The following is a 20,719-nucleotide window of genomic DNA, read 5'->3' on the forward strand; positions in this document are numbered from 1 at the left end:
AAGCCTGGGCACCAACCTCCCTTAGGTGCTTCTGCAAATCTTACCCTCCTGTCTCCTCAACTCTCTGGATTTAACGCAGCGATGACTGGCCATTGGCAAATGGGACCTGGATTATTAAACGCTAGACTGAGGATTGTCAGCTGGGAGGTGGATCCATATGTACCGTGATGTGGTTCCGTGCATATCTTGTGCTAACCAGCTGGCATCTAAACAGCATGCAGCTCTCCTTTGAAAACCTGGATTTGAATCCGACAGGAATAGCTGGGCCATGCTTTCAAAGTTAGGTGCATGTGTAACCCACCGACGATTGTGTCTTCTTCTAGCGGCTGCTCCACATACAGTGTGAAAGGCCTGCTGTTGTGTGGGTGCAAGCAGGTACTAATAAACAAGCACCATCACACACGCTCAACTTTGAAAATCTAGCCCTGTCTCTTAGATACTGTACAGCAGGCAATTGATTATTAGAACTATATTTTACTGAAGACCATTCAAGTAACCAGTGTTAATTGATCCTCAAATATGTCCTCAGTGATCAATTTCTAATTAGTTCCCCTACAATAATTGTCTCCTTCAACCTAAGATGAGAAAATGTGATTCAGGGGTAGGGAAGTTAATTTCCAGCAGTGCCGTTGGTTAGTTTCTTGGCTTTGGAACTAGCAGGCGTTAGCAGTTTTAAGGCAGTTTGGCGTCTGTGATCTCTTAGACACAAAGGGGCGAAATAAGCGAGGGGACCACGGGAACTGGTAACTGAACAAGCCTGGGTGCTGTGGCGATCGAGGCAGTGCAGGCCCCAATCCGGCCTCGTGGCGCAATGGTTTCTTTTTGTGAGTGTTTGTGATTTTTTTTTTCTGTACTATGAGGTGCAAACTTGGCAGTCCCACAGAAGTGATTCCCCTACATCCCACCCCCCGCCCCCCCCGACACACACAAACTGCAAAGTGAGTTCCTTCACAAAATCCCTAAGCCCAATCCCTATCTGCTCCAGGTTCTACACAAAGCAGCATGCACAGTCTCTTTCTCTCGCGCTCCGCTGCCACCTCTTCCTTTAGGCTTTCTTACACTTCCCCTTCTTCTCCCGTTGCTGGAACTTCCTGAGCCTCCGAGCCCATGTGTCCCTCCACTGTATCACCAAGCTGCTCTTGTCCGCTACGATCCCATTCTGGTCCGGCGAGTCTTCGTCATTGCCCAGCAGCAAGTACTTCTTCATGGGCTTGATTTTCGGGCACTTGCATGCTATGTCCTTGGAGCGGATCCACAGGATCTGGTCTCCACGCCGTATCCGGTTGGTCCCTTGTTTGTACACAGAGATGATGTTGACGGTGAACTTCCACCAGTCGCCAGCTTTGTCGGCCTTCAGGATGTGGATCTGCACAGCTAGAAATAGACAAGAAAAGGAAGCAAGTTGAGGCTTATTTTTAACTCCAGCTAATAAAGCACTTGGGACAAGGACCTGTCACCTCTGGTGACCAGCCTCTGGAGGGAGGAGCCAAAGGTCAAATAGCTTTGTGGTGACCACATGTGAAATGAGCTATTGTCTGAAGCCAAATCCCCCTGAGCCAAAGTCCACGTTGCAAAAGCCACCACACCAGTCACTGCTAATTAACTGCTATGCAGGCCATCTGAACAATGATGCCAACCATTGCCTGAGCCACAAAGAATGTGCTCCGGTCATACCCCTTAGGCGTGGTCCCAGCAAGTCAGGGATGAGGCTTGTTAGTGAGATGCTTGGAGAGAAGTTTTGCCCTGCTACTCATGAGGTACCTATTCTGGGCCTAAACACAGGGCATCAGGCTCCAGGGCCATCAGTTCAGGAGACTTTCTGAGCACAAACATCTGAAACACTAGACTTACCCCCCACCCCCAAAGCACTTGTTTGGGAGCAGTGAGGATTGCTGCACATACAGCATGTCTGAGGATGAACTGTAAAAGCAAGGAAAGGAAAAGTGCATCCCCTCTCATCTGCTCAGGCACCCACCTTACCATCACCACAGCTACTGTACACCACAGAGTATGCACTAGTGCCTTAACACCACCCCCTGGCTCCTTCTGCCCCAGACTGGTCTCTCCCAGAATCCATGACTGGTAGGTGTGAATGTCTGGGGAAGTGGTACAGAGGGTGGTGCGACCTGGCAGAAAGGTCTGAGCTTTGCGGGGTCAGTGGAGGTTTCAGCTAGATGGAATAGGCTCACTCCTACCTGAGAGTGGCAATTAAAGGGACCTGGTTCAAAGTGGTCATCTGACTCATGGCAGAGAGAGGGGCCACAGGGAGACCCCCCCAGCAGGTCAAGGTGGAGGCAGACATCAGCAGCCCAGGTGCAGAGCTGCCAGTATTCTAGCAGGGGGTGTCCTGCAGAGTCAGGGAGCGTTTGGCCTGGGTATCAGGAAATGGTTCCTGGGATAGGGTGTCGGCCTTGGAAGAGTCTCCCAAGGGAAGGGATGGAAGCCCCAGTGCCTGTGACTAGAAACGGGGCTGCGGGGAATGCTCCTGCCCTGTAGGGTCACGGACTGGCTGATCTGACAGGCCTTCATCACTCCTCTCTAAGTGGAAGGAAGAAAGCTAGAAATACGGTGGCTTCTGAATGCTGCCCATGGGAGCCTTGGTTCCAACTAGTGCCCAAGTGCTGGGCGCTGCGTATAACACTCAGATACACACAGATGCACCCAGGGCACTGGACTTCCATTCAGCCCCTCAGAGCCTTCAGTTTGCTGTGTCTTAGCTATGGACACTAACAATGGAACAAGCCAGAGCCCTCTCTGCCTGATGGCTCTGTGACCACCTCGCTGCTTGGTTTCCATGGGTGCTGATCTCTCCCTATAAGGCATTGGTTTGTTTACCAAGGGGAGTACAAGTAGGAGCAAGTGTAACTGTTTCAGACCATGGAGAGATGGCTCCTTAGCTGATGTAAATCCACAAAGTTCAAAGGGCTTCGGTGGAGCTACACTTGATTTATGGTAGCTCAGCACCTGGCTATTGTTGTTTCTGGTAGAATTATTTGCAGGCCCCTGTTGGAATTTGGTGAAGCCCTGGCCTCCAAGGTAGAAGCCTGTATGGGCCTGGGATGCGCTCTCCTTTGGACCATCCTGCCTTCAGACAGCTCAGGGTGGAGTTCTCTGCTGTGATTCCCTCCATACCTGCCCCTCTCCATTATTCAAAGCACTGCTGTTCCACCCGGGGCAGGGGAGGGGGGGTGAGGGGCAGGGATAAGGGCCAGGAGTGTCGAAGATGCACACGGACAAAGTTCAGAGTTATTCGTGGTTCTTGTGGTGAGAGAGACCTGTCCAACTTTTCTCTCAGATGTTTCTGGGCATCCTGAACTTTGCACTCCAGGCTCCATGTTCCAAACACGGCTATGATGGTAACCGTTGCCATGTTTGCCTCACCAAGGGATTTGACACTCATTATGAACTTTAAAACAATAAATAAAATAAAAAGTAAATTGGGTTCATGTTTGACTGAAGTCATGAAGGTAACCATGGTGACAAAATGCACCCCTTCTGCTTAAAGCAACAGGGAGAGAAGTGGGGGAAATAAACCATCCAGAACCCTTATTTTCCTTGGACAGAGCTGGCCAGGACTGTGCAACGAATTTCATTGCAAGATATTCTCAACATTTACTCAGCAAAACGGCTGCTTGTTAGCCTGCTCCTAGGGCTCATTGCCTTCTCCCCGGGCGCAGGACAGCTGGGGTGGTAACACGCAGCGGAGAACAAACACAATTCTCACACACACACCCAGGTCTAGAATCCCCTCTACTATTTGAGCACCTTGAGGTGGCATTAATGTGCTTATCCTCCTTGTACACCTGCCACTGAGCGGCGATGTGATCTCTTACACCCAAAACCAATACTTGGCAGTGCAAGTTAGGCATGTACATGAAAGAATGGCCATACTCCTAAAATGGGAGTAGCAAAGGTACTTAGGTGCCTAACTCCCATGGATTTCAATGGGAGTTAGGTGCCTAAATATCTCCCTAGATTGTGACATTGCAAGTCACTGCTTTTAAGATGCTATCCCTTGTACAGGCCACTCCTGGGGCATGGGGAGTTCGCCATGTTGGATGATACACTACGTGAATCTACATCAAATCTGCTATTTAGTCTGATACCTGAGCTGCTTTGATGAGGTATGTGGGCCTATTCTGCACAAATCACCAGCGTTTATGGAACATACAGCGAGCCCGATGCTCACAGGACAAGCTTGGATGCCCGAATGCACCTCAACACCATGACTTTGCAGCCAGGGCTGCTGGGTTGGGCATGAGAACGGCCCTTGAAAATGGAAGGCCTGTTACATGGCCGTGAGTGAGTGAGAAGTGGGATTTCTGTGGCTGGAGAATTTGGGCTTGGGGGTTATCTTTTGTTTAGGTTTTTGAGGAATATTTTTCCTTGGCCTTGCAGATGAGTGAGATTAGTGAAGGAGAATGTAAAATGAATGGCTAGTTTGATAGTGGCCTGCAGCTCTGCATTATCTGGACTAGTGGCTCAGTGTCCTAAGATGTCAATCTCTTTCCAGACCTAAATCTGAACTGCATGACAAGTCACGTGAGTATGGTGACCTCCATGTGCGTTCATCTAGCCATGTCGCCTAACCAAAAGGCACACGGACACCAGGGATAGTCTCTGGTTAGAACAGGCTCTGCACTGGATTAGCAAAGGAGTGCAGCTGGTCAGGAATGTAAAGGAGCTGATGGAGCTGGAGAAGGCCTGGTCGTGGCATGATGGAGGGGGTGGAGGGTGCTGCCACTCAGGACAGAGATGTGGCCACAGCACTGTGGGGGGATGCAAGGGAGTGATGTGACCATACCCTTTGGGGATTAGCTGCAACAGAAGCTGGGCTGGCCCAAGGAAATCAGAGTGGGCTAGCAAAGGGCAGCTTGCGTGACAGCTGCCCAATCTCCTTGTACAACTGGCCCATTTTCCAGGAGAGAGTCACAGCCCAGGCTGAGGCAGGTTCTGGTAACGCAGCACTTGCAAGCAGCCCTTTCTTCCCAAGACTTGATTTCCCCATTGGGAGGCTGTTACAGGATGCATTTAGCAGCTGAGTTAAATGTCCGGCATCTCCTGTGAACTCAGCCCATTCGCTTTCTGAAGGAAACAGGATCTAGGATATCTCCCACAGAGATCTCTCTTCGCAGGAGAGAGGACACACCTGGGGTTATATTGACCAGCTGCGCAGAGACCAGGTGGCTGGAAGACAGTTTAGACTAGGACAGCCTCCCCATTATTAACACAGGACTTCAGCCAGTATTAACAGTACAACATCCTCATCACCCCTCCCTCCCGGCCAGTTTGTTCCAGCTGTTTGGACAACGTGCTTTTGGAAATAGCTCTGTGTTCAGAGCTGGATCCCAGCCCTTGCGACTGCTCAGATTCAGAAGTATGCAGGGGAATTGGTTTGACCCATTCTTTCATGGGCCCATGCTGCACTGAGCCCAGGCAGCTGGGCAGCACGATCTTATAAGTGTCTCCCCTCTCCAGCTGCATCCTGGCACCACTGAGCAAACAAGACACTGTCCTTGTGTTCATGTCACTTTCTGCAAGGGAGGGAAGTACCTAGAATGGAGGTGAACAAGCCCTAAGTCCCAGGCTGACCCCATGGTTTCAGCTTCCCTTCTCTGTGCCCCTGGCCTGTTGCATTTGATCTGAGGCAGTGTCTCAGGTGCCATTCAACTGAATTAGAAACTGAATAAGTGGATCCGGCCCTTCCAGAGCAGAACACTAACCCCGCTGCCCAGAACAGCAGAACATGCGTAGATGTTACCAGCTGACTCCACGCAAGTCTCATCATACCACACCCGCCCAGTCTAACCTTCCATCTTCACAACCCCACTACTGGTGACAATGGCTGCCCAAGGTGTGCACAGCATGGGATGGGAGGGAAATAGAGCCATGTAAGCCTCTACCAAGCTGCAGAAGTTTAAGCTCCCTCCGCTTATAACCTGGGGACTACAGGAGGGGATAGTGCATCTGAGTTCAGCCTGGCTGCTGCAACTCCAAGAGGAAATGGTCCAGAGGAGTTGTAACCACCTTCCTTTTTTATGGGACAGGAAAGGAAAAGGTCTCTTACCATTGGGGGGGGGGGGAATCTGTAAAGGGAGTTGAGTAGCAGCTATTGTGCTGCCTCGCAGAACAAACCGCTCCTCCCTTATGATGCTCACTTATGTGCAGCATTCTGCACCCAGCGTATGTCAGTCAGGGCTTAAATCAACAAGGTCTGAACATCAGATGGAAGCCTTGCTGGGAAAAGGAGCTGGGTCTCTGCCAACCGCCCAAGGACCTGGATTTCCAAGAGCATCGAAAGGTGGTCCCAATGTCCATGACCAATCTGGGATTGCTGTCTTATTAGCACTTCACTGGCCAGGCTCTGGTTTTGTCCATCTTATTTGCAGAGGCCATCTGAGGCCGCAACACTGATTGGCTGCTGATGCCCACACCAGCAGCCAGCTGGAAATGTTGAGGGCGGAAGGAAAATTAGCTGGGAGTCAGCTCAGAGAAGTGGACTGAGCTGGAGCCCAAAATCCCTGCTTTTATTGCACAAGACTCTCTCCTGCCAAGAGGAAGCACAGGCTGTTGGTCAGTTACCATCTATTAAATTTGTATTAAAAATCAACCAAGCAGGCAGCTTAGCCCTGGGCAGAGACCTCTTCATGGGGATGGTGCTTGCAGCTCGATCTCAGCTTCCCCAAAGTTGAGGGAAAGGTTCTGGTTTGGTCCACTGTAAAGAGATTGGCTTGAGCCAATGTTTGGCCCCAGATTTGAATCTTCACAAAGTCCAAGGAGGCTTGGATCTGGGGTTCAGTGCAGGCTCATCTCTGCTAGCACCTTTCAGCAATGACCCCTATTGCTAATTACAGCCCATTGCTAATGGTCTTGTAAAGATATGCTGTTGAGATCTGCACAAGCAGAGGAATGAGGTAGTGATATAGGGCTCGAGGGCTGCAATCAGGCTTGGTGAAACTCCAAAGCCATGAAGTTCATGTGTTCATAAGCAAGAAGAAGAATTTTGGATGCTTATCTGTTCCTTTGAAAATGTTGGGATGAGGAGATGGTTCTTAGTTTAGCTGAGGCAGTTCACCAATCTCTGGCTGGGGTGTAGAGAGGCAGAAATTTAGAGATGGGCCAAACCAAATCCCCAGATCCAAACACCCAGACCTGGATCTGGCAGATAATGGGTAGTTTGTTTCATATCAACAAAGCCCAGTGCATGTTTCTGATCAATTTTTTTGATTGGCCAAACAGGGCTGTTCTACTCCTGCCTATCTCCCACTTCCTGAGCATACAGGTACAATGCAGTGCTGGTGTGTGCCTGTGTAAAGATGAGATGGTTTTTTTTGGCCTACATTATCTGCAGAATCTATGATCCAAAGGTTCAGTCCCTAGTCTAAGAGAGTTCAGTGCAGAAATGGTGCTATCCTTTCAGCACCACAACTGACATTTCATAGCCCAAGCGGAGACACTAACAGGTGCCATCAGGGCACGATCAGCAAGAAAATGGAAACGTCAGCTGACTGTTCCTGGGAAATCCCTCGCTCAGTTTTGGATTCTGTCATTTATGGGATGCAGGGAGCGGAAAGTGGAATGACGGTGACCCCTGGGGACATCTCGTAAGACATTCAGTGGTGTGGTGCACTGCTATCTGCCATCCCTATGGCATCTTTCACACTGAAGAACCCAAAAGCACAGTGCAAACTACTACTTGTATATTGCGGTATCCTTTCACCCACATGCAGTCACCTCTGGAGTGGAACGCAGAGGCTGTTTAACAGTGCCTAATAGCACTACTTCAACATTACACAACAAAGGTGACGTTACATCATAATCTAAAGATAGCGGGAACAGGCCTCTTCCTGGTGTCCTTTCAGAGGATCCAAAAACTAGGCCCTGTGATTGACAAGGGCTTTCTTCCAGCTCCCTTGAGTTTACACCTGTGTTCTGATACCTTCAGGATACTAGACTGCACCTGCCATGGCAACATTCAGAAGGTCCAGGAGCAACCATAGTTCTTCCATGCCTAAGAGCTGGTTGATCAGAGCTAGGGTTTGGATCTGGCTCAGGTGCTGAGTGGGATGCAGTGTAGGTTATGAAACATCTTCTGCTACACCGGATCATTGCATTATACACTAGCTTCAGCCCCTTTGTGAGACCATGTCTGGACCTAGCCAGTAGGGTGCTGGGTACTGGTGTTGGTTCTGATCCACTCTCCAGTGGTTCTGGGATGAACTGGAACCTCCTTATGGAGGAGGCAGGCTGCTTGATAGTTGTCACGCAGCCACCTCCTTCGTGTTACCACCAGCCCCTTTTATTGTTTGCGTGCCCACTTCCATGGATGCTGCCTCTGTCCCAGCCCATGTCCACTTCTTTTTGACATGTGGCCCAAACAGAACACTAATCACCCACACTGCCCTGTGCCCAGGGATCCACTCTACTGCCATCTTCACCCAGATACTCCACCACAAGCCATCCACTTTGCACCACTCAGGCAGCTGATTTAATATGTCTCAAGTTGAGCACTGAAATTGTAGGTACCCCAAATCTCTCAAATCACTTCTGAAAACCCTAGGTCATTGTCCCTACTCAGAGCTCACCCACAGCAATGGAACCAGAGGTGCATTATAAAGCCCTATCCAACTCCTTCGGTTATCAACTGCCTGATAAGAGTTTTTGGCAGCTATTGTTTACCCAAACAATTCACTGCACAAGCTACTTACTTTGTTATACTTATTTAAAGCACCAGTTCATGATATAGATTCACAGACATTTCCGGGTGGAGAAACCCATCCATTCACCTAGCCCATCCTGTGCCACTTTCACCAGAAGTGAATGCATTTCAAACAGGAGACAAACACCGGCTCTGGGCCCTGAGGTCTGCACAGAAACTTAGTCTCCGTTGCTGCCATGAACTACTGTAGGGTTGCCAGATTGGTGATGCGTGGTGCAGTCGGAATTTCCATTCATAAAAATGTCAGTGTTGTGGATTCAGTTTCAAACCACAAGGAGAGAAGGAAAACTGATTTCATTACTCGAGTAATGGAGCATTCCGAGTCGCTGCGTGTTGATGAAACAGAGCTGAAATCTGGAGGCACCTTCCTTTGGCTTGTTAACCTGTTTGTTTCTTTTGAAGAGCTGTCAGTCAAACGAAACCCATGGCAGCTGTAAGCAGAAAACGGAAGAGGAATGGGCGACCCTGCTGTATGTTGCAAAAAGTTGACATAACATGTCTCTTATTTTTGTCTTTCCTCCGATGAGGAAACTTCTTACTAAGTTGGCTTCCAGGAAAGTGCCTCGTGCGGAAATGATTATGCAGACTTCATGTATTTATTTGCTAATTGTGAGCTGAGAGGAATCAATAAAACCAGAGAGAGGGAGAAAAAATCCACTGGAAGTTACAGCACTGGACAGGAGACAAAATAAAGAGAAATCACTTTATGGGAGATCCAAGCTGGCTCGGCCCAGAGGATGTAATCATGCCACTTTTTCCGTTTTCCAACCTGCCTTTGTAGTTCTCAACAACAAAACACTTTTGATTGGATTTTATTTTTCGCCTTCCAACCTCTTCATTTACAATGCAGCCTCTTTATCCATCTGTCTGTCTGTAAGATTTACCATGAGCCATGTCAATCCTGGAGGGATGCAACCTTTGTTACGTAGGTTGAAAAAAGCCCTAATCAACCACCCAAACAAAAATCTCTGACCTGTTTAGATGACAAATGAACATTCAATCCACTGAATTAACACTTGTCAGAGCAACACATCTGCATCGAAGGCCTCATATGCAACACGATTTAATGCTAAAAAGTGTGTGTTGGGTGGAAGCTGGTAAGTCCACAAATACCTTTACAAAATTGCAAAATACATATATTTTTTAAAAAGGGCATCATGAGTGCCAGATGCTTTCATGAAATCTGAGCTCTGACCACATATTTCCCAGACTAATGTGAAGGTAAGAAAATGTGAGGATGAGCCAGTTTTTTATTTTTTTGGAAACAAGTCTTTCCAAAAAAACTTAAACCTTTGGCCGGCCCTGATCCGCACTGACAGAATGGAGAAAATTAATGCAAAGGAACTGAACAGAGGTGGTTACAGGAAACGTGGTTTGTCTAAAAATACAGTCTGTATATTTTGATGTCAAAGTCCTCTTTTTTTTTTTTTTTTTTAATTAATGAAGTGGAAGGACTGAAGGCTTAGGTGAAAGCTTGGCTGGCACAGTCACTGCTGTTTTCATTGACAGAAAGTTTTATGCTCCAACCTTGCATCTAGAACATGTGGTTTCCCTGGAGCTGAAGGAAAAGAAATGGTCTTTCAAATATTATTTCCTCTAACTGGTGGGTGACTGTGGCCAAACGTCTGTCACCCACCTCTGGGGTTCCCGAAGGAAGCTCCTGCAGTCAGAAGGGGAGTGAAAACTCAAACCTTTGCCTTTGGTTTTCTAGTGGTAGTGTGGAGTCATCTTCCATGTCACCAGGGAGGGCTGAGTTTGGGCAGGATGATCCCCCAATGGCACATTTAGATGGACTTCTCTGCTAGGGGTGAGGGGAGACTTTCACTGTCTGCCTTTGGTTAGCATGTTAGCTGGGATGAGCCACAAAGGTCAGGGGGGTCAGTTTTCAAAAGCACCTACATGACTTAGGAGCATAAGTCTGATTTTCAAAAGTGACTTAAGAGCCCACTGACTTTCAATGAACCTTAAGTTTCTGAGGGCCAGATGTTCCAAGGTATTTAGCAGCCTAAATATGTGGATAGACGTCTACTGGGATTTTCAAAAGCACCTAAGCAGGTGAGGTGCCTAATGCTCACGCATTTCATTAGGAGATCCAGTCCTAACCTGCTTTTGGAGCCAAAGTCACTTAGGTGCTTTTGGAAGTGTCACCCCAGATCACCAGTGCACACCCCTACCCCAGATCACCAATGCACACCCCTAGTGTAAATGAGCTGCTTTGGTGCAAATTACTCTTTTTAAATGTCTGGAGTAAACCACACTGGGGTAAGCCGCCTTGTACATCAGGGCAGCACATCTGCATTGGGGGTTGCACCACGGAAATGGCATTGTTTTAGTTACCCCAGTGCATTAAAAAACAGGGCCTAAGACTGCAGGGACCCTGTTGCCCCTCAACTTGTGTCCTTGTTTACCCCCATGCAAAGTGGGGGGTCAGTGTGGAATGTTAGCAGGCCGGGGTTTTATACCCACTTCCACTCATTTGGATGGATGTTAACGATGACATAAGTTGCGAGATAACACGATAAGAATAGTCATAAGCAATAATAATAATGTTGTTATTGCTTTAAATTGCCATAAACAAGTTGTCACCTAGACAAGGTGCAGAGCAATGAAGAATCAGATACAAATCTTCAGACTCAGATCCTCAAAGGTGCCTAATTCCCACTGAAATCAATCCCATGGGAGTTTGGTGCCTAAATACTTTTGAGGACCTCGGCCGAATTCCAGAGGGAGGCGAAGGCCCTATCTTGGTTAGGAGAAAAGGTGCTTTTCCAAGGAGCGTTAGCAAATGTGGTGAGAACCACTGAGGGCACCCACTTTCTCTCACCTGTGCAAGGCCATTAGCTGCGTGTGTTGCAACCCACATCAAACCCAATGAGGCCGCTTGTTTCCATAGCTACATGTGCACCGTGTACCATAACCGCCGTGGGCCGGAGGGCAACTGAAGGACCAAACCCACGTCTCAAACTGTTCTCCCCAGCTCCACCTCAGGGGCAACCACCCAGCTCCCCCCTCAGGCTGTCTCCTCAACAGCCTCTCTAGCCTCACGTGACCCTAAGAGCCCCTCAGTGCCAACTGGCCAGGGTGATACAGGAAGATCCTGCTCCTGGGCTGTACATTCTGGTTCGCCAAAGAATATCATGTGACATCTGAAATCAAACAGTCATTAATACCATTGGGAAATGTACGGACAGATACTATGTCAGGTGTCTGCCGGTACCACGTCCCTGCAGTCTGTATCAAGGGCAGCATTGACAAGTGAGTTTCTGCTGGACGCAAGGTGATTATGCCCGTCTCTGATGCTCACATGTATATTAAGCATTGTAGGCCAGCACAGTGGAAGCTTCATTTGCATATGAAGTCAGTGAGGGGTGGGAAGTTAACAGGGAGGGTGCACACTGGACAATAAGCTCCAGGGGCTCATCCTTACTCTGGGAACAGACCATGAACTTTGGGCCTACAAGGCAAAGGCCAGGGTGACACCCCTTCTCCTGTACCTGCCAAGCAAACAGTGCATTGATAGTCATGAAAACAGGATCTGAAAACGCCAGAGGACATTTGAGGTGGGATAAATTGATTTAGCCTGCAGGTTAGCCTGCAAGGGTTGGACTGTAGAAAGCATGTTATAATTTGGTTTTATATGTAACCCTTTTGTTACCATTACCCCTGCTCCCTCTCTCTGAAATGATGATCTGTGATAATGAACTGATGGCTGGTTTCACTATAACTATATCTCAGTGCTGTGGCATTAAATGAGGTGCGGCACCTGTGATGAATCACATATGCTGGTGTGTGCACTGGTTCCTTGGGGACAGAAGACCTGTTCGTTCTGTGAGTGCTCAGTGGAGAAGGTGCTGGATGCTACAGGGGACCACCTGAAAGGTGCGCATGGATGGGGGGGGGGTGCACCTACTGGTAGCCTGCAGGGGAAAGCCCAGAGGTGCCTGTTTGGGTGGCTAATGGGCTGGTGGTGTCACGGAGCTGTCACACCTTGTCTCACTGATTTTTCTCATTGGGCCTCATTGGCTAGGCCTGCAGGTCTTGTCTGAAAATAGCCTAACATCAAACTTTGAACCCAACAAGAGGAAAATTAGCAGTGTGCATCACTTTGGGGTGGGGAGAGGGGGGCAGGAGGGCAGCTCAGTGCAACGTGGCCTCTGCGACAGCTCCAATGTTTTCCAGTCACTTGGAACCTCCCAGAGGGCAGAGAAGCCAGTGACAAATATCACTGCCGGGCGCTGTGGCCTCTCTGCAATGATGATCCCGCTGTGGTGGCCCATGAGCCCAGCATTCCAGAGTCGGCAGACAGGCCATGCTCCTATTCCACAGATGTTTACTCCACTAGCTCCTGAACCATTCCCCTGACAGAGCTGGACAACTAAGGGCTAGGGCATGTCCCTCTCGCTTCCGATCTCAGTGCAAGCTACTGCTGGGCACCCTTGTGGAGTATGATCTCATCAGAGCCTTTTGGGGTTGATTAACAACTTAACTACCTCCCTCTTTCCCCCTGCCTGGCCCCACTGGGAACTAGCTTGGCGAAGCACATGGCCAGACAGCGCAGCAAAGCTCAGGAGAGAGACATGCACATTCGCAGCCCATTCCTCCTCCCATCGTCGCTCGGAGGCCCAGCCAGCCAGCAGGGAGATCAAATCAGCATTTAGCCAAAGGAAGCTTTGACAAGCCAGCTGGTTAACAGGACTGGTAACCTCTCCCAGCGGGGAAGAAGGGAACTTCCCGCTGCAAGGCATCACCCCCATTGCATTCACAGTGGTGCTCACATGGCAAGCCACAAAGCCCACCCGATGATCAGAGGCAAAGTGGATTAGTCTGAGCCCTGGCATAAGAAATACATGATGGGCGAAATTGCTGTAATTTGTAATTGAGGCGAGCTGTTGAAGCAACCAGCGGGTGCCCCGTAAGCAGCCATGTGATGCTGCTAAGTTCCAGCAATGTACCCCCTGAGGGGAGAACAAAATCAAATGAGTCACAGCTTTCACAGAGCTCTGGCTGCAGCCTGGGCTGATGACACCAGTTTTCAACACGGAATGGCTTCTGTCCAGTTCCTGAATAGAATACCTTGGGAGCGCACAGCTCCAGCGGCCAAGAGCAGAGCAGGCATCCCTCTGGCTGCCTTCGCCTGCTTGTTTGCTTTGGGCTTTGAAAAATCAGCTAGCCACCTTCTTCTTAACTTCTCCCCTAGCCCTGCATTTGCAAAACTGGCTGTTGCTTTCCAGGCTCCCAGCCGGTGGCGCAGGTACCCAGGCAGGCCCACTACTAACTCAAGCTAGTGAAATCTGCAGGTGTGGTAGCTCAGGGTTAATTCCACAGGACAGCGCCTCGTTTGGGTCAGCAATGGGGATTCTTTCCTTAGACCATTTATGCACTCCTCTCTCAGGCAAAAGGCACATTGGCCTTGATGAGATGTCTGTCTGACTCAGGAATGAGTCAAACCAGAGTAAAGACCTTGTTTGTCTCCAAGGCCTGGTCTACACACACAGTTAGAATCATAGAATATCAGGGTTGGAAGGGACCTCAGGAGGTCATCTAGTCCAACCCCCTGCTCGAAGCAGGACCAATCCCCAATTAAATCATCCCAGCCAGGGCTTTGTCAAGCCTGCCTGGGTTTAACTAAAGATGGGGTGTGAAACTAATTCAATTAAACCGGTGCAGCTTTGTGCGTGGATGCTCTTAACTCGTTGGAAACCTGGTTTATAGCTGTTTGGCTTGCCGCTGCAAATTAACCAGTTTTGAACTGATACAAGTGTATCTACACACTGGTTTGCATTGGTTTCACTTAAATCCTGATTTAAGTGAAACCAATGCAACTTCCATCTATTGCCAGGCCTTTTGTTGTGGTTAAAGCTCTCAGAGATACAGCCCCGGAGAACGAAACGCTCTGCCTGAATACAGGACAGGTACAGCACGGGCGGCTGCAGGACTAGCCACCCACCTCTGCACTACAGCACTAACATGCCTCAGCCAGGATGGTGAGGGACTCTCCAGAGGTGGGAAGGATGCTCAGTTGTTATGGGCCATTCTGCCCTAGGTCCCTCTCAAGTTGTGGTGGCATGGACACCTCGTCGCTGGGAACTGAATCGAAACCACCGAATTTACTTTAGACACACCCTGAAACAGCCAACAGATGGCAATACGCTGCGGTGATCTTTGAACAGGGTAAGAACCGGCAGCCCCTCCCCTGTTAGTGCAGGTTACAGTTTCATGTGACATAGCTCCTGACGTCCTCCAAAGGTCGGTCTGAGGTCTTTGAACTACGAGGATGATGTGAGGACCGGATATGTCAATTAAAAAAATAGATTTTAAAAAAATGTTGGAGGCCATCATCATAAAACACCAAATGAAAGCAGCACTGTCAACCCCAAGAATTCAAAAAGCTTGAGTCAGGTCCTGAAAATCATGAGGTTGCCTTAAAAAAATCAGGAAATTTTCAGATGTACCAATTTGAGATTCTTTTTATTTGCCTTCTGGTTCCTGAATCTTTAGGGTCCCTGTTTTTAAGCTTTTCTCCTCAGTTACGAGGCCTAGAAATTTACTACTTAAAAAACAAAAACACCCGCTGCCCCTCAAGGAGCTTCTGACATAATCACAGGACTCCAGAAGCTAGAGCTTTAAGAAAGGCATCAAATAGTGTGAGAGTTGGCCATACTGTAAAAGGGTAACATTTCCTAAAATGTTCGAGCTTCAATGTTCATCTTTAATGATAATGTTAAAAATAACAGGCTGAACTTACTTTTGGGTGGCGTGTGTGTGAATTTATTGCAGAGAAGGTCTTGGTATCTTGTGGAAAGAGTCTCCAAAGAACCCCAGATGGCAGGTACTTGATGGAAAATGCCACCATGCAAACTGGGGTATCTAGCATCTCATTTTATTGTGAGCAATAACATATTAAGGGAAATGCACTGATTGCACAGGATTACTGCAATGCTTAATCAGTCAACGTTTGTAAACCACTCTGAGTGCCTCAGGTGGAAGGTGCTGGTGAAGGCTAAAGTGTGGCTGGGTTGAATCCTGGAGAATCTCAGATGGGTTTTGCTTTTGCAAGCCCTAACCCAAACCCAGTGGTGGCTCAGGGCCAGGTTCCATGCTAAGTTCATGAGGGTTTGACCTGTTTTTATAAGTGACACAGGTATCAGTTTATTCACTAATAAGCCTGACTGTGGGCTACACCCAACTATCCTTGTGGTAGCTGGGCACCCCACAAACACTAATGTATTTACCCACATTGCACTCCTGTGCTGTAGGGACATATCATCCTTGTTTGATAGCTCAGGAACTGAACCACAGAGAGATCATGTGACTTGCCCAAGGTCACACAGGAAGCCAGTCAAGAGCCAGGATCTGAACCTAAATCTAGCCAACTTTAGTCCAGACCCTTATGTGCATCTGTTCGCTTTTCACTAACCAGGGTTGGGGAATGCAAATTCTGCTACCATTGAAGTCAATGGCTGTTTTGCCACAGATGGCAATAGCAGCAGAAACAAATCCCCTGTTCCTAGCTCATCTAAACTTTCCATGTTTAAGGGCAGTCCTGTCAGCTGGTTCTAGTTCCATCCCGCCTCTCCAGCAGCGTTCATACCAGTGTTGGAAGACAGCGTTTACGCTGCGGCATTGTTTTATTGGTTAGGTTCACCCGTGTCATACCAGTTTAATATCAGAGATTTATAAGGTTTAATCTCTTGCTGTTTGAGAGGGTGTGACCCATTCAGGCCCTTTCCTTTTCGCACGGTCTAATTCATTCATGGGCCAGTTTTATTACAGCCCTGGAGGAGCAGGTTACCTCAGTGCTCCTCTCCCCCAGAATTTTCCTTTGTCACACAGCGTTCCAGAGCATATGGACGCAGTTATGCTGGGGATTTCACAGCCATTCACTCCCGCTCCGTGGACCTTCCCCCTGCATTCAGAAATATGGTTTCTCCACAGTAATACGGAGAAGAGGTCTCTCTTTTGGAGAGAGGCTTTATAAAAAGCAGAGGTATGGGTTATCCCCTGCCTCGCTCTCTCAGTCTGTCCCTAGGGGCCTCCTCAGAACGGATCGTTTTAGGTTTCTATGTGGAATACTTTTTAAAAGTTGCCTTTTCAAAACATATTTTGATTTTTCCATGTGCCGCTGCCAAGATGCCTTTCAACAAAGGGGTGGCTAACCGAAGTCTCAGCGAAGGAAGGATTTTTCCAAGAAAGGGCAGAGTGAGAAGATGATCTCACCTTTTCGAATAGGATCCCACCGTCTCCCCCAGCCCCTCTTCCAAATGTTGATTGGGAAGGGACTGGTGAGTCAAGGGAGTGGGGGTCGGCCAGCTGCTGGGCAGCATGGTACGCAATGGCAGTCAAGTGATTTGCTGGTGGAAGGCTGCCCCCCTGTCCCACTAATTCCTCTTGCTCCCCTGGGTGTGCTAAAGGGATGTGGGTGTTGGGGGGGGTCACTTCCTGCTACACTCGGAAAGGGGCTGAGCTCTCTGCTCTCAAGGAGTTTGCTGCATGGTGCACAGGGAGGACAGCTTTGGCTTTTGCTTTAAGAAGGGGCTTGTGGTTGCCTCCCCTTCCTGGGCAAGCGAAACTGTTCAAAGCCGAAGAGCACTCGCAGGCAAGGCTGGATAGCCCCCGAGATGTCAGTGGGAGTGGACAGCATCGGGTCCCTCTGGAGAGGCAGGAGGAAGGGTTCACTCCTAGTTTGGTGACACTGTTCACACTGGGATCCCCATGAAGAGGCTACAAATCTGCTCCCTCTGGTTTCAGTTGTGCAGGATTGGGTCCATGCTGGGGCAAAGGGAACCCTCCCAAGCGAGGTCAGAAGGACTGTGAACAAGAAGTCTCAATGCCCGGGGTTCCTGGGCGTAGATTTATTTTTGCATTTGGAGAGGAAGGGAGGGGGGGTGAGAGAGAGAGAGAGAGAGGAAGGAAGAGGGAGAGGGAGAGAATGTATAATGCACATGTCCGAAAGAATTAAGAGATTAACAGCTCTGGAAATTGAAACCCTCTGTTTATTCACAGGCCAGGTGTGGTGCAGCACAAACATACCAAGGGGCAGTTAATCTTTCCTTCCTTGGCCTCCTAATGACCTCAGCTTTGACCTGGAGGTGCTACCTTCTCTAGAGGTCAATACCCGTTCACTTTCTATGCTGACCCAGGCCTGTCCTCAGCCCCTCCAAAGCCACCAATTAGCCCATATCCTATTGTGCTAGGGCATGGAGCCGGGAATCCCTACAAATTCAGCCTGTGGTTTTGCTTTCTCCTTCATGGCTGCTCAGGGTTTGGCTTCACTGGGCCCGGTGCCAGAGCCTTCAGGTGAGGACAGAGCGTCTGGGACTGCCAAAGAGATTGTAATGGAGATTCCGAAGCTGAGCTGGAAATGACAGTATGCTTCCCTCCTCGGAGAGCGGAACAGCCAGAGACTCGAGGGATGGAAAAGGGCTATTTAATCCCGTCCATCTCCCTGCCAGCGCCAGACTGGCCTGTCCAGCTCTGTGCTACGTGGGCCAGGCAACAGGGGGATCCCTTAGGAAACTTATTCCATGGGAAGTTTATATTCAGTCTAAAAGTCTCCATACTTCACTAAATTATTCCTCTGCCTCTTTGGACTTCAGACCCTTCTAATACCTGCAGATTGTTACTGTGCTTCACGCTATGCGGATTTACCTCCTTCAGCTTGGCCACATGAAGTCATAACCACTTTGGGTTTCTCTTCTCTGAACTCCCTCCAACTTGCCTATATCTTTTAGTAAATAGTTGACCAGAAATGATCATCACAATTGGCCCAATTCTCTTCTCCCTCCCAGCAGTGTAAAACTGCAGTAACTCCACTAAAGCCCATGGTAAGAATAGAATCAGGCTAATATTCCAGAGCTGCAGAGAGAGGGGCCTCGGGCTTCCCTGCTTTGTGATGGTGTGTGCCTCTCTATCTGCATCCCCAAAACTAGACTAGCCCTTTTTCTTTTGGCAGCTGCTATTTCTCCCCACATGTATGAGCAGCTGGGTTCCAAACTGAATCTCGTGGTGATCTTTCTTGCTCAAATCTCTAACAGCCTTGGCCAGGGCCGGCTTTACCGTTTTTGCCGCCCCAAGCAGTGAAAAAAACTGTCGCCAACTAATTGCCGCCACGGATGGCAAAGGGAAGAAGCTACCGCTGAATTGCTGCCGCGGCCGGCAGAACAGAGAAGCTGCCACCGAATTGCCGCAGCAATGGAAACACTGCCGTCCCTTTCTGACTGCCGCCCCAAGCACCTGCTTGGAACCCTGGTGCCTGGAGCTGGCCCTGGCCTTGGCACAGATCTTCAACGGTATTAGGTACCGAATTCCCGTTTTTCAATAGGAGTGAGACACCTAAATACCTTTGAGGATCGGGATCCTTAGCCATTGCCCACTGATGCCAGTAACGAGACTCCCACTGACTTTCATAGGCCCTACCTCCCTTTGTGTTATTTCGCTCCCCTCACTGCTCCTTCACAGAGTCACAGATCCCAGGGCCAGAAAGGCCCATGTGATCATTTAGTCACAGGCACAGAGACCTGTCCCCAAACAATTCCCAGAGCAGAGCTTTTAGACAAACATCCATTCTAGATTTAAAAATTGTCAGTGAGGGAGAATCCACCACAGCCCTTGGTAAATTGTTCCAGTGGTTACTTACTCTCCCTGTTAAAAATGTACTCCTTATTTCCACCCTGAATTTGTCTAGCTTCAACTTCCAGCCATTGGCTCATGTTAGATCTTTCTCTGCCCCCTGTTGAATTGATGAGCCCACTGTTAAATATTTGCTCCCCATGTAGGTACTTATAGGCTGTAATCAAGTCACCTTAATCTTCTTTTTGTTAAACTAAATAGATGGAGCTCTGTCACTATAAAGCAGGTTTTCTAATCCATTAATCAATCATTCTTGTGGATCTTCTCTGAACCCTCTCCAATTTATCAACATCCCTCCTGAATTATGGATGCCAGAACTGGCCACAATATTCCAGCCACAGTCACACCAGTGCCAAACACAGAAGTAAAAAAACAATCTCTGTAATCCCACTCAAGGTTTCCCTGTTTATGCGTTCCAGGGTCGCATTAGCACTTTGGGCCACAGCATTACACTAGGAGCTCATGTTCAGCTGCTTATCCACCACAACCCCCAAATCTTTTTCAGAGTCACTGCTTCCCATCCTCTAACTAAGGCCTATATTCTTTGTTCCTAGATGTATATATTTACATTTAGCTATAGTAAAATGCATAGTGTTTCCTTGCAGCTAGTTTATTAAACAATCCAGATTGTTCTTTATCACTGATGCATCATCTTCATTATTTACTCCTCTCCCAATTTGTGTCATCTACAGACTTTATCTGTGATGATTTTATGTTTTTTTCCACGTCATTGATAAAAATGTTAAATAGCGTAGGGCCAGGAACCGATTCCTGTGGGACCCAACTAGAAACACGCAGTTTACAATTAGATTTTGAGACATATTGGTTAGTGAGCTTTTAATGTGTATCATGTTAGTTTTGTATCTTTCTAGTTTTTTATCAGAATATCATGTGCTACCAAGTCAAACACCTTGCCGAAGTCTGTGCCCTGGTCTACACTAGGACTTTAGGTCGAATTTAGCAGCGTTAAATTGATGTAAACCCGCACCCGTCCACACAATGAAGCCCTTTATTTCGACTTAAAGGGCTCTTAAAATCGATTTCCTTACTCCACCCCTGACAAGTGGATTAGCGCTTAAATCGGCCTTGCCGGCTCGAATTTGAGGTACTGTGGACACAATTCGACAGTATTGGCCTCCGGGAGCTATCCCAGAGTGCTCCATTGTGACCGCTCTGGACAGCACTCTCAACTCAGATGCACTGGCCAGGTAGACAGGAAAAGAACCGCGAACTTTTGAATCTCATTTCCTGTTTGGCCAGTGTGGCAAGCTGCAGGTGACCATGCAGAGCTCATCAGCAGAGGTGACCATGATGGAGTCCCAGAATCGCAAAAGAGCTCCAGCATGGACCGAACGGGAGGTACAGGATCTG

General features: G+C 48.5%; 1 protein-coding gene across 1 annotated transcript in view; it reads right to left on the reverse strand.

The window, feature by feature from the left end:
* Positions 1–950: 950 nt before the first annotated feature.
* NTN1 (netrin 1) overlaps positions 951–20,719 on the reverse strand; it is a 211,001-nt gene continuing 191,232 nt past the window's right edge. Inside the window, exon 7 of the mRNA XM_073310452.1 lies at positions 951–1,374. Within this exon, the coding sequence (XP_073166553.1) occupies positions 1,046–1,374 (329 nt within the window). The 3' untranslated portion in view covers positions 951–1,045. The remainder of the gene's footprint in view (positions 1,375–20,719) is intronic.

This window comes from Lepidochelys kempii, chromosome 14 (genome assembly GCF_965140265.1).
Source record: "Lepidochelys kempii isolate rLepKem1 chromosome 14, rLepKem1.hap2, whole genome shotgun sequence".
Lineage (NCBI taxonomy): Eukaryota > Metazoa > Chordata > Testudines > Cheloniidae > Lepidochelys > Lepidochelys kempii.